This window comes from Agelaius phoeniceus, chromosome 6, assembly GCF_051311805.1.
Source record: "Agelaius phoeniceus isolate bAgePho1 chromosome 6, bAgePho1.hap1, whole genome shotgun sequence".
In the NCBI taxonomy this organism is placed as follows: Eukaryota; Metazoa; Chordata; class Aves; order Passeriformes; family Icteridae; genus Agelaius; species Agelaius phoeniceus.
This window is the reverse complement of record NC_135270.1, coordinates 5,348,971-5,363,045: the sequence shown is the minus strand read 5'-3', so window position 1 is coordinate 5,363,045 and position 14,075 is coordinate 5,348,971. Positions and strand designations below refer to the sequence as shown.

Genomic DNA, 14,075 nt, shown 5'->3' with positions numbered 1-14,075 from the left:
CAAAGCAGGAATTCAATAACAAGCTGCACAGACAGTGGCCTTTTATCAGCACATTCCGCAGTGGTGGTGGCTCCACGTCAATGCTGGCCCCAGTGTGTCACTGCAGAGTGCCACCGAGTGTTTTCCCCACGGGCAAGCCACTATTATTGACTCCCCCCATTAACATGGAGGGTGGATATACATTTATTGAAGGTTCTAATGGAAGGCTGAGGGACTCCTATCCTGAGGCCAGAGCAGAAAGACAGCCTATCACTTCATGTAATGGTAGCCCATGTGTGACAGACCTGACCTACATTTCCCCCCTTTCTTTCTCACAACAGCCTGTCACTGTTTTAAGAAGCTATTTTCTGAGAGCTATAAAAAGGAATGCGTGCTAAAGCTGCCTAGTTAATATGTTATATTGAAATATTATTTACAAACCTGCTTTAGAAAGGCTACTTTAGACTGTGGATGAATTATGAATGCTACCTAACACCCACAACGTGTCCTAATGGTTCTGGTTATAAATTCATACACAAAGAACACTAGATGTAGATGGATTAATACTTACATCTAAAACACTGCAACAAAACGGAGCATAAAACTTAAAATTAAGAATAATTAATGAAGCTACCTTTCTAAAATAAAAAGGGCTAAGGTCTGCAATCAGTATAAATTCCATAATAATTCAAACTATCAGGAAGAATGCCCCCTAACGTTTTGTTGGAAGTCATTCTGTGTTTTCAGCAGCTGATGTATGTGTAGCTCAAGCTATAAATAATGGATCCACATCTGAAAGTAGGACAGGAGTGAAAGAAGCATTCCGTTCAGCATTTTAAAACACCATCTCACTACCACTCCCAGCCCCTGGCTTAAATAAAGAGCTGCTGCCACTCCAGCACTCCTTGGCAGGAACCTACCACGCTGCTGCAGGTCATACTCCTGTTTTGTCTCCTCGTTGCCCAGAACTTTCCAGGCCTGGTGGATCTCCAGGAACCGCTGCGCGCGCTCCTCCGCCTCCGCCGCGCCCGCCGCCTGCTTGTCGGGGTGGTACTGCCAACCAAAAACAACAGGACAAAAAGGTTTGGGGGGCTGAGGGTCAGCAGGCTGGGAGAGGAACTTTCCATGATGCTGATCTCATACTCAGCAGGAGGACACAGGAAAGGAGAAGGGCTAAGCTGAGGAGCCAAAGGAAGGGAGGTGACGGCGCTTGGGCACAAGAGGAACCTGCCAGTTTGATTATCCCACTGGAAGGGCAGCAGAGCCACCAGTGGCACGAGTGTCACCGTGTGCACTGATGGCATTTTCTGGATAATTTGCTGATGGAATCACTGCCCTTATGGACAATTTACCTAGAGAAACAGAAAGAGGTACACACAGGGGACCATGACACAGGGACAAGAGGAGGTGCTGGCAGCTCTCGTGACACTCCGCAGAGCTAAACGTATTTAAACACAAACATAAACACAGATTTAAAATGAAAAAAAAATTAAAAAATATTTAAACATAAAGACAGATTTAAACATAAGCACCAACCATTGGCCTTATGGACAATATACCTAGAGAAACAGAAATAGGTACACACAGGGCACCACGACACAGGGACAAGAGGAGGTGCTGGAGGTGCTGGCAGCTCTCATGACGCTCCTCAGAGCTAAATATATTTAAACACAAACATAAACACAGATTTATAATTTTAAAAAAATTTAAAAAATATTTAAACATAAGCACCAATCACTGGCCTTATGGACAATTTACCTAGAGAGTGACTAGCACAAACAGAAATAGGTACACACAGGGGACCATGACACAGGACAAGAGGAGATGCTGGCAGCTCTCGTGACACTCTCCATAGAGTTAAACACATTTAAACACAAATTTAAAATTAAAAAAAACAAAACATTTAAACTTAAACACAGATTTAAACATAAGCACCAGTGTTTAGTTAAAGCTATTACAGATCAATTGAATGCTGCATTACACGTGCCTAGCTTTTTTAGGATTTAAATGGTAAATAAAATATACATGATCAAATATAATTTCTACTACATGTAATTCTACTTTTGAAAATATGCCTGAACATCTTTCATTTCTTCCAGTTCAGTGAATCAATAGCCCTTCCAAATACTTAAAATCATGGATCACTGGCTACAAAATTGTGTCATTTTTGTTAAGAAATGATTATTCAAGGACATGGTTATTCAAGAAATCCCCCGTTAAACAGGCAATAATAATTAAAATGGTAACACGTTTTCTTTCTCATTTGTGCAGAGCAGAGGATTCTGACTTGAGTGGTTCCAATGCCTACTGAAAAGAAACCCTCAACACTCCATCTTCCTGTAGCTTTAATTCATCTCCAGTAATCTCTTTTTCTGCTACTCTAAATTGCTCAGTAGATGTGATGGAGCAACAGGGAACAGCATTTAAGTTGAGAAAGTTCCAATATAATCAATATAATATAATATAATATAATATAATATAATATAATATAATATAATATAATATAATATAATCAATATAATATAAGTTCCAATATAATCAGGCCTACCAGCTGATAACTGTGTCATAGACCAAGTTTTCCCTTATTCTGAAGCTTTAAGTGCCCTTTATACCAACATCAGCTGGGGCATGGAAATGTGATGCAGATTTTAAGATGTACAAAACCTGCTCTATAAGTGATTAAGCAGATTTCTGATTAAATGAATCTGAGTTTTAATTCATTTTGGAAAGGAAAGAATATTAGTAACGTGTGTAGCTGACAAAATCCCAAATGTAAAGGAGCACTTCTCCTGGAGTCTGTTTGCTCACTGATGGATCTGTCATTGGCACTGATGGGTGTTATCAGTGATGATGAGTTATCAGTACATAAATTAGTGATCAATAATGATCAGTTATCAGTACATAAATCCCCTGTACAACAACAGCAGGGATGGCTGAGCAAAATGCTTCCACCTCAGGTTTTTTCACAGGTGCTTTTGCACACACACAGGTGGATGTCCCTCCAACCTCACATTTGTACTAAATCCTGGTTTTGTTCCACTTGGAAGTCCCCTCTGCATTCAAGACTCAAGACTACCTTATAGGTTGCTAAAAATACAGCTGAAGAACACTAGTGATCCATAAAGATTCCTCCCTTTTCTATCTCTCCAAGTGAAGATGACAAAATTCTAAGGTGCAAACAAAACCAAAAATCTTGGTCATTGCATGAAATCATTGTATTCTACATAGATAACTGCTAGGTGTTTGGATTGGCCTCAAAGTCCACACCTTCTCAGATCAGTTTCTTAGAAATACAGAGAAAAGTTACTGACTGACTGCCCAAAGCAGACTCAAGCATACTGGCTTCTCTCCTGCCAACAATGTTGAGAAAACACTCCCACAAAACTGGTCACACTTTCCCTTTGCTGCACCAAAACCTTGTCTGACTGAGAAATGATTCTGAACTATACATGAAGACACACACCACAAAAGTACTGTGGAAAGATAATAATTGATGCAGAAAATTAATTATTCTTCAGATTTAACACATAGCCCTTAACTCCTTTCCTACAGATTTGGGAAATTTAGTTTCTGCAGCATGTGCATTTTTATGGTCTCCATGCCTTCTGAACCTATTTGCTCCTTCCTCTCTCGGCCTTTCTCACCTAATGCCTTTAGCAAACTACATCTACACTAAGAAAAATCCTCAAACATCAGCTCTTCTATTCTAATACTCCTCTTATTCTTTTCTTTTATTCCAGTGACCCCATTTCATCTGGATTTATGTACTTACTGTTATGCTCTTACTGACTTATTTTCCCACTCTCTAGCTCGCTAATCAAAATCCAGGAATTTGTCTGCAGCAAAAATCCACTCTTGATTCAACTGCCCTGCTCTTCCCTCTCCAAGAGAGCAAACAAAGTATCCTCTCTCCAGTTGTTTTAGACTCTGTTCAGCCACTCAGACACAGAGGAGACTTTACAAAAGTACTGAAGTTCAGAGGGAGCACTCTGATGTCAATACTTCACAGAATGCACAGGGTTGGAAGAGACCTTCGAGATCATTGAGCCCAACCCATCCCCAACAGCTGAACCAAGCCCTGGCACCCAGTGCGACATCCAGGCTTTGTTAAACACACCCAGGGATGGTGACTCCAACACCTCCTTGGAAATTCCCAAAATTCACAGAATCACTGGGTTGGAAGAGACCTTCAAGATCATTGAGCCCAACCCATCCCCAACACCTCAACCAAGCCCTGGCACCCAGCAGCACATCCAGGCTTTGTTAAACACGCCCAGGGATGGGGACTCCACCACCTCCCCAGGCAGCCATTCCAGAATTTTATCACCTTTCTGTGAAAAACTTTTCCCTTCAGACACAAATCACACTCTTTTTTGGGAGTTTCCCTCACTCCTGGTCACCAGATTGTTGTGTCTGACCCTGCTCCCTCTCCAGAGGAGCTGCCTGCAGAAGCAGAGCTGGGGCTTTGGTTTTGTATGGCAGGAGGTGAAATAGGATGGATTCGGGTGACCTCCTCTTCCCTATTCATTGTCATGGTTTTGCATGGGAGACATTTTTATCTGTGGAATGCAGTGAGAAGTATGATTTCCATCCAGCTATGAATTACCTTCTTTAAAAAAAACAAACACAATTTTCACAACCTACACTACAACACCTTCTGGAATGTGTAAAAAGATTATTTATATTAAATAATAAGCACTGATGAAAGGCACACATTGACAGCACCCAGTGAGGATCAGCTGAATCCAGCTCAGTGGGAGCTTTACAGGCCTGAGTTTTACACTGGATTTGTAATGATTTGTAATCTCCTCCTAAACTGTGGAAAACACAACTTAATGTGACCACTTAATATGGTAAAACTTTTACTCACAGCTGCTTTTCCACACACCAGATTGAAAAAGCTGGTTATTTAGAAAAGGTTTAAAAAGTGCTCTCCCTTCTCATTTAGTAATTAATACATTACTGTGGCTATTTTGCCTTGTGTATAAAGGGTATTCACTCCAAAAACAAAAGATGCACCACATCCCTAATTCTGTATTTCAAACCAGGAGCCTTCATTCTCTAGGAAAGCTACTACTGCTTCCAAATTTTAAATCACTTTTTGTAAGTGAAATATATCTGCTACAGTGTATTTTCACAGTTAACTATAAAAAATTCCTGCTGAAATGATACAACTTTTAAGTAAGCCACTTAAAATGTAAACTTGCTTTTTTCTGACTGAGGAAACTGAAGAGAAATCAGTTTTATTTTGTTTTCCAGGATCAAACTAAGGAGTACTCTCTATCTTCGACAGCTTTGTCTTTCCTACTTTCCAATGTTTTCTGCAAAATTGTCAAGCTTTTGCAGAAATCTTCAGCAGAAAATAAAAAGTAATATTAAAAAGATGAATCAAATGCAGATGCATTAAATTCTTGACTTCTCTTCTGAGAGGATTATCTTGGAGAAATATTTTCAGATTTTAAAATTTTTATTATACTCCATTTAGATTTTTTTTCCCCATAGGGGAAACCATTTTTAAGGTTCTAAAATTCAAAAGTAATGACAGGCATAGAACAATGATGAAACCACCAGAGCTCAAAAATTCAAGTTAAATTATTCTGGACTTAGTATTATGAGTCATAAAGTAACCATTAAATAGTGAGGAAAACCAACACTTACAGCACAGTAAATTTTAAACAATCTAATTTATTAAAGATTTTTAACTCTGAAATCATCTACAGTCTCATGGAATCACCTTGCTAAATTGAACTGACAAGTTTAGACAAGTCTTGAATTCCTGCTTTATTTCCATAGGGGATGTGTGCCTATATTTGAATAAGGGATATATTTGAAGCTGGAGATGTGCCCTGAGTAAATCAAGAAGGAGGATTTTAGCAGAGGATTACTTAGATGCACCAAGTATTTCTACCTTTGAAAGAACTACATCTAATGACTAAACCTGACCTTTAAGCAAGAACAAATGATAGAATATTAATATCTCAAATTAACTCAGTAGCTCAGCATCCCTTAACCCTTTCTCCATGTTAGGCATAGAGTATTTTTATAGCTAGACATTATTTTATCCATGCAATGCAATGAGAAATATCATTTCCATCTAACTATGAATTATCTTTTAAAAAAAACCAATTTTCACAACCTATACTATAACACCTCCTAGAATGTGTAAAAAAGATGTGTATTTATATCAAAAAACAAGCAGTGATGAAAGACACTCAGCAATGGTCAGGGAAGAGAAATTCAATCCAAACTTGACAAAGAGAACACTCTTCCTATCTGGTGCAGGCACATTTTTGATGAATGAAAGAACTGAATTAAAACTGCAAAGAGAAGAGATCCAAGCCATACAAAACTGGTGTGCAAAGGCTTGGATGGACTAAAATGGCAGAGGTGGAAGTGGCCCTGGATAAACACAGGAGGAGAGCAGGACGCAGCACTGCCAGCCCTGTCCTGGCACAGGGAGCTGGACACTGCTGCTCAGAACAGAAAATAAGGATGGGGGAAACATTGGAAGCAGCTGGATGAAGAGAGAAACCCAAGCCATTATTTCCCAGCCACATGGCCAGACTCATGGCTGGGAATGCAAGAGGATGAAACTTTGACTCCTCATGGGAACTGCACAGATTCATACCAAGCAGTTTTGAATCCCATTATCAGTATTAGGGGGTTCAATCTATTTATTCTTTTATCAAAGCTCAATATCCAACGGGCAATGTATTCAAATTTCAGAATCAGAACTTCTGCCCCTCAGAGTGTTAAGTCCAAACTGTTATTTTACTTATAGCACACTATGGCATAAAAAAAATTAAAATGGGTTTAAGCAAGCCTCATGCAAACAGCCTTGCTCTGTACAAAATTAAACAATCATGCTGCACTTAGACAAAAGGAACAAATCAGTACCAGTGTGTCCCTTGCAATACAATGAAGTTCATCCTTTTAACAAAGAGACAAGATCAAAATGCACAAATTAACGTGAACATAAAAATCCCAAAATTGGGAGCCATTGGAAATTGGGAGCTGTTTAAAAACATTTGTCCTGCTTTATTCTACATGTACACATTATCAGCTGTAATTGTCATTATCCACAGGTTAAGCAAATGAAGTCAGGACAAAACCTGTCAAGTGTTCTCATCTGACACATCCATAGGTCGATGTGAATCTGTCTGCACGTCACAGAGCCCATCATAACACTTCACATCACATTAAAAAGAAGCTGCAAGACAGCCAGCATTAAGCAGGAAAATATTAACTGGCTATTTCCTATTTAACTTCTGACTGAGGCTGGATTCTTGTTACATTTCCCTGCCTTAGAAAAAAAACCAAAACAAACCACCTCAGTCAATTTAATGCCAGCCTGTTCTTAGGAGGAAACTCCTTTGCCCCTGCTTACAATATATGTAGTAAATACCACTTTTTACTGAGACTTGCCAATAAATCTCACCCCCTGACACAGTGTCTGTTCATACTCAGTTTTTGGCTGCTCTGCCACAAATGCCAACAAAGGGACCAATTAATGAAAACTTTCTTGATACATTCCCAGTGGATGAATGTCTGCCTTGCAGAAGGTACCTTGACAACATCCATCTCACACAGGCCAAATGGTTGCTCTGTGGTAGCAATTAAGACACCACCAGCCTTGGCTAGATTTAAACCAACAACCAAATCTGTGTAGGTCTGAACAAATGCTCATAGAAATCTGGAGAAATTAACTGCTAAACAAGGGCTGGATTGGGTCATATAATTGCATCCATTTCTCTGGTTATTTACAGACCATGAGGACACATTTTAGTAAGAAAGCAATTACAATTCCCAAAACAAAATCTCTCAATCTGGCCACAATATGTAAGCCCCATCCATAAATATCTAAGAAATCAACAACTACTTAAAATTATTGCAAAAATCAAAATATTATGGTAGGCTGACATTTCCTTTGTACTCAGTTTTTTTCTCTCTCTCAACAAAAAGACTCTGTTCAGTCTTCATCTTCCCATAGCTCTGGCATCAAATTTGGACAATTAAGCTTAGTGCAGCATTCCTCCTCTTTCTAAAATTACATTTGGAGATAGAGTTTTGTTGCTTTGATCCAGAAGTGCTCATCAGAGGGACTCTTGCTGCAGACTGTGAGCAGGAGGGATCAGTGTGAGAGCTGCTGGGAAAACCCTGCCTCCACTGCAAAGTTCAGACTGACTTTGGGGTTTTTTAATGTAGGGTACCCATCCTGAAATCTCTGTCCTCAGACAGTTTAAAATGTGACTGATCCAGGCCCCCAGCCCTCATGAACAAGTAATTCTGCTTCTCTTGGCCTCAGGGCTCAATAAATTAATGTTTAAAGATATCCAAGATATTAAACTTCTGCATCTGAAACGCTATTAGCTAAGTTTAGCTCGGTCTGGGAGAGTGGGTTCCCCTCGCCACCCCAAATCCTGCCAAAACTGCACATTTCCAGTTCTGAACTGCCATCACAGGGCTGGCAGCAATATTTTCAAATTATGCAGCGTGTCTTGAAAATTCCAGATCAGCTGATAAAGCAGCAACATGTAAAGCTGAGCAGCCTCCCTGCTGGACACAGCACAGAGAAGGAACCATATAGTGCAATTACAACACTCTGAGAGCTCTGTAATTACATTCCAAGTTAACACTTTGCCTAATTTTACCTCCATCATCACCTTGAACACTTTCAGCCACAAATCCCCATCAGCCTGTACCAGAATTAACCCCAGATCTGGTATTATATATTATATATTTAATATATAATATATATAATATATATTACATATATTATATGTATTATATATATAATGTAATGCACATTATACATATATAATATATAACATATAATATAGAATATTATATATTGTATATATAATATAGTACATAATATACAATATATACAATATACAATATTGTATATATAATATTTTTATAGAATATAGAATATGGAATATATATAATAGATTATATATTATAATATATTTTATTCTATATATAATTATATATTTTTATATATTCTATATAAATTAAATATAAAATACAAAATATATATTATATTATATATAATATATAATATATATAATATATATTATATATATTATATATATTATATGTATAAAATTACATATATGTAAAGATATCTATACATAACATATTTTATATATTATATCTTTTCCATGCCTATGTCAGCCCTAGGTGAGCACCCAAGTCTCCAAATGAGCATTTGCTCTGGTTGAGGGCAGGCTGGTTGCTGTGCTCCAGGGCCCAACTGTTCTTCTTGCACACTCCATTCTGGGATGGGTTTTAAATCAGAGCACAGGCCAAATGATCAGTTAGTTCTTTTATTAAACTGGAATTTGAACTTTTGGCTAATAAAATTTTAGAAAAGCACACTTTAGCCACCTGTGACAATCAGGGGAAAAAGTGCCAAACGTGCACTTGGCCCCCACCCTGTGGCACTCACTGAAAGGTCACAGCAAGAAGCCATTTTGCAGCTTCACCAGCTGAACTTGTAAAATTAGGGCAGGGTAAAAAAATACACTGCTTTACACACACACAAAAAAGAGGTTATTTACTCAATAAAATATTCTGAAACAGGGAGATGTTTATCTCAGTAAAACAAAGAAGTTTAACTGCAGGAGAAAACGAGTTAGTTTTGAAAAAATCTTAATTTAACCATGTCAGCATTAAACTTCTGTAATTGCAGGAGGAACTTCTGAATGAAGAATGTGAATTAATTACCAATGCATTTATACAAACAAATGGGAAAACCCCACTAATTACCAATATCTAAATAATCCTGGCATCCCACCTTCCTAGACTCAAAGTGCTTTGAACTCCCAAGTTTCACCTGAAAAACTCTGGAGCCCTGCTCTGTAATCCAAACCCAGTACTGTGGTGCTCTTCACTTAGAATCCTTTTGCCATTTGATCACAGGAGCCATCAGGAAATCTTGCTGCCCTCAAGTTTCTCTCTTACTACACAGTTTTATTAAAAAAAAAAAAAAAAGAAAAGAACATCTATTTGTAGGTCAGCAGCTCTTCCATTAAAAAATACCTGAGCAAACAGAAGGCTCCATGACATCAGAGCCAGACATGGACAAAACAAAGCACAGGGTTGAGAACTGGGTATGTGCTCCTTCTGTGAAGGATGGAGCTGCCCCCAGGGTTGCAGTGGGAAGGGAAATATTCCAGCAATGAAGACTTCCTTCCCTGGCTTTTCCACAGGTCTGCTTTGCATATAAAGGTCTTGTACAGTTGCCACCCTGAGACAACACCACAGTGGCCTACATGGTCCATCAGGTACTAATTAGGGAGCATGTTCTGTCAACACTTTCTTGCTCTTCTTCCATTAATTGATCATCCTGCCCAATTAATACAATGCAGCACAGGATTCTGGAATCCTTGAGATCCTTTACCTGGGGGAAGCAAGGAGGAAGGGAGGAAACAGCCTCCCAAAAGGGTCACAAGGCAACTGCACTCATCCAAGACCTGCAGTGACAATAATACCACTGAGCTGAAAGGTTAATTATGTCCCTACCAACTTTCTCTTGAGCCTAAGATTGTTTTTTATCTAAGAATAAAAACGAAAAGCCCCAAACCTACTTCATCTAGCAGGCTATATTATGTTTAGATATGGTAACAGCTTATGAAAAGGAAGAGCTGCAGAACCAAACTCAGTTGACCATTAACAGCATATTTATCATCAGAATGTGTGTGCTTAATGTTATCACTGATGGGTACCACAGACCAGAAAATAAATCATGGACACACTGCAGCACACCAACCCCACCTATGCACACAGGACAGGTGTCCCACAGCCAAAGCATCAATCAGCATTTCAGAATAACTGTGAGAAATCAAATACACGGGTTTTTCTTTTTTTTTTTTTCAATTGATGAAACTGCACTGAAGACACCAAAGAGAAAACCCAAGGACAAAGCAGTTGCCAAATACAACACGCTACTGCCACCTAATGCTAAGCGGGGCACAGCAAAGCCCGGCTTTGTTCCTCTACTGCCCCAGCCAAGGGGGCCAGGGCGAGACACGAAGTTTCCTGATGTTCTTCAATATTTGTTCCATCCCCTACAGTCTTGCTAAACCGAACTGCTGGGATCGCAGCCTTTCTTGTGCACAAAGCAAGGGAAAATTGGGAGGAAAAAAGGAAAAAAAGGGAAAAAAGGAAAAAAAAAAAAGGAAAAAAAAGGAAAAAAGAAAAGAAAAAAATAAAGGAAAAAGAAAAGAAGAAATAAAAGAAAAAAGAAAAAAAAAGAAAGAAAAAAAAGGAAAAAAAAAGAAAAGAAAAAAGAAAGAAAAAAAGAAGAAAAGAAAAAAAAGTCTTCCTGAACTGACTGCTGGGATCGCAGCCTTTTTTGTACAAGGAAAAAATAGGAAAAAAAAAAGAAAAAAAAAAAAGAAAAAGAAATAAGAAAATAAAAATAACGACATCCTAAACTGAAGTGCTGGGATCACAGCCTTTCTCGTACACAAAGCAAGGAAAAATAGGAAAAAAAAGAAAAAAAGGAAAAAAGAAAGAAAAAGGTCTTCCTACACTGAACTGCTGGGATTGCAGCCTTGTACACAAAGCAGGGAAAAATAGGAAAAAAAAAAAGTAAACAAAGGAAAGAAAGGAAATAAAAAAGATAAGAAAAAATAAGTCTTTCTAAACTGAACTGCTGGGTTCGCAGCCTTTCTTGTACATAAAGCAAGAAAAAAAAGGAAAAGGAAAAGAAAAAAGAAATAAAAGAAAAAAAAAGAAAAAAAAGGAAAAAAAAAGAAAAAAAAAGAAAAAAGAAAAGAAAAAAAAATCTTCCTAAACTGAATTGCTGGGATCGCAGCCTTTCTTGTACACAAAGCAAGAAAAAATAGGAAAAAAAATGAAAAAAAGAAAAAAAAGAAAAAAGAAAAGAAAAGAAAAATAACGACATCCTAAACTGAAGTGCTGGGATCACAGCCTTTCTCGTACACAAAGCAAGGAAAAATAGGAAAAAAAAGAAAAAAAGGAAAAAAGAAAGAAAAAGTCTTCCTAAACTGAACTGCTGGGATTGCAGCCTAACCTGTACACAAAGCAAGAAAAAATAGGAAAAAAATGTAAAAAAGGAAAAAAAGGGGAAAAAAGGAAAAAAAAAGAAAAAGAAAAATGAAAGGAAAAAGAAAAAAGAAAAAAGAAAAAAAAGGGGAAAAAAGAGAGGAGTGCTCTCATCTCAAAACAGCACAAAACAAGATGAGTTTGAAGGTGCTGTTTGTATTTCAGTGACGTTGCAAAGCGCTCTCTCCAAAATGTGGAACTTGTTCACTTCTGTGAAAAGGATGATGCCAGCTCTTGAACTTGCCTTCCTAGTGCCCAGTCAGGCCTTGCAACATCCTCACTGCCCTGGCAGAATTCAGCAGGGAACATGCAAGGAGTGTCCTCTTCCACTTGCAAAGAGGAGAAGCAGAAAGTGAGGAGCTCCCTGTGACACTCCATCATCTTCTCAGAGATTTCAGCTTCCCCAAAGGATGCCTGTGCCAAGGCAGCTGGACAAAAGAGCAAGGAATTTATCTACTTGATTCATGACTTCATCTCTTCCTCCTTTCTTCCCCCAACCTTTAAGCTTTTGACCAACTTGAGCCTTGCCCTAGCTGATTTTGTTATCAGCCCTGACACTAATTACAGCCTGCACTGCCCATCTCCAAGGTGAGTCTTTCTCATGAGAAATGTTCCTCACTTGTGGAAAAATACAAGATGACCATTTCATTTTCCTTCTCCTCTCTTAGAACTTACCTATTCTATGATTTTTTTTCCCAACATTTCTCATTGATCAGTTAGCTGGTGGAAATTGTGCCCAGTCTTGTCCCTTCTTCCTCCTTATAAAATGCCATGATAAGAACTGTTGTGCAAGTATCAATCTTCCCACACAATATTCCACTGCTTGCATGTTTTACACACATTATTCATCTTTTCCTTAACCTTCTGGCCAGAAATTACCACTGTTACACACAACATCCAGCACAGCACACCTACACCTTTGTCTGAGACAAATAAAATCCACCAGAACAGAAATATTTCAGGTAACACTTTTGTTGCTATAGCTGTAACTATAAGGAAGTACTTGCTGTAATTCAAATATTTGCAGCAAAACATCCCCAAGACAGCACTCTGGAGGAAAAAGGAGTTTTCCCCATACATTTTAGTTACTCATTACCCACTAGATAATTTTGAAAGGAAACACCCACAGACAACCCAAATGGCTTTCTTTTAAAACCAGCCACAATTAAAAAAAATAAAGAAAGAAAGAAATTAGGATGAAATGTCCACAGCAATGTGCAACAGGTATGCAGAACACAAAATGGGTGTTCACTGACAGCTGCACACTGAAAACACAGGATGGGACTATCAATCCAGTGCAGCAAACTCTTGAAAATTACTGGAGTCCTCAAAGTGCAATTTAAAAAAACCCACAGACTAAATTTAAAAACCCACAGACTAAATTACACTTCACAAACTCATTAATTTCCACACTGGATTTCTTTTTTATTTTGAAGGTATCTTGCTTAAATATACTTAAAATGCAACTGCTTTTCTCATGGTACTGTAGCATCACCCTGCTACTTTGAATTTCCACACTCTTTGCTACTTTAGGGCCCTTCAGAGTAAAAAAAGATCAAGTGTAAAAGTTTCAGTTTCTACTGATGGAAAAGAATATCAACTGTTGTTTGTATAAACACAAGAGAACAATTCTTTGGCTAATGAAAATGAGGAGAAAAACCAGAAGCTATGGTTACCAAAAGGTACATTTTTAGAAACAGAGTCTTTCATTTTCTTCTCTTTCCATGGCTCCTTATTTTCCTATGAAGAGTGACCCAAGAGCCTCAAGAGGTACTTCAAAAAGCTCTTTGAAAACTACACTAGACAGCAGGAAAAGAAAAAACAACAGAAAATCCATCAACGACCAGCAAAGGAATGAAGGGGGAAAAAACCACTTAAATTTACAGTAGTATAAAGGTAAAAATAGAAAGGGAATTTTAGATTTTTTTCTAAATTTCTGGCTCCTATGCTCACAATTTACACCAATAATATCACTTTGAACAATGTTCTGTTGTTTAGGCATAGATTGTTGTGGCCCTGGT

At 38.1% G+C, this 14,075-nt stretch overlaps 1 protein-coding gene across 2 annotated transcripts in view; it reads right to left on the bottom strand.

The window, feature by feature from the left end:
- The window catches only part of DNAJC24 (DnaJ heat shock protein family (Hsp40) member C24), a 35,043-nt gene that overhangs the window by 9,044 nt on the left and 11,924 nt on the right, over positions 1 to 14,075 (bottom strand). For both annotated transcript variants that reach the window (XM_077179526.1, XM_054634795.2), the window contains exon 3: positions 900 to 1,032. In XM_077179526.1, the coding sequence (XP_077035641.1) occupies positions 900 to 1,032 (133 nt within the window). The remainder of the gene's footprint in view (positions 1 to 899; positions 1,033 to 14,075) is intronic.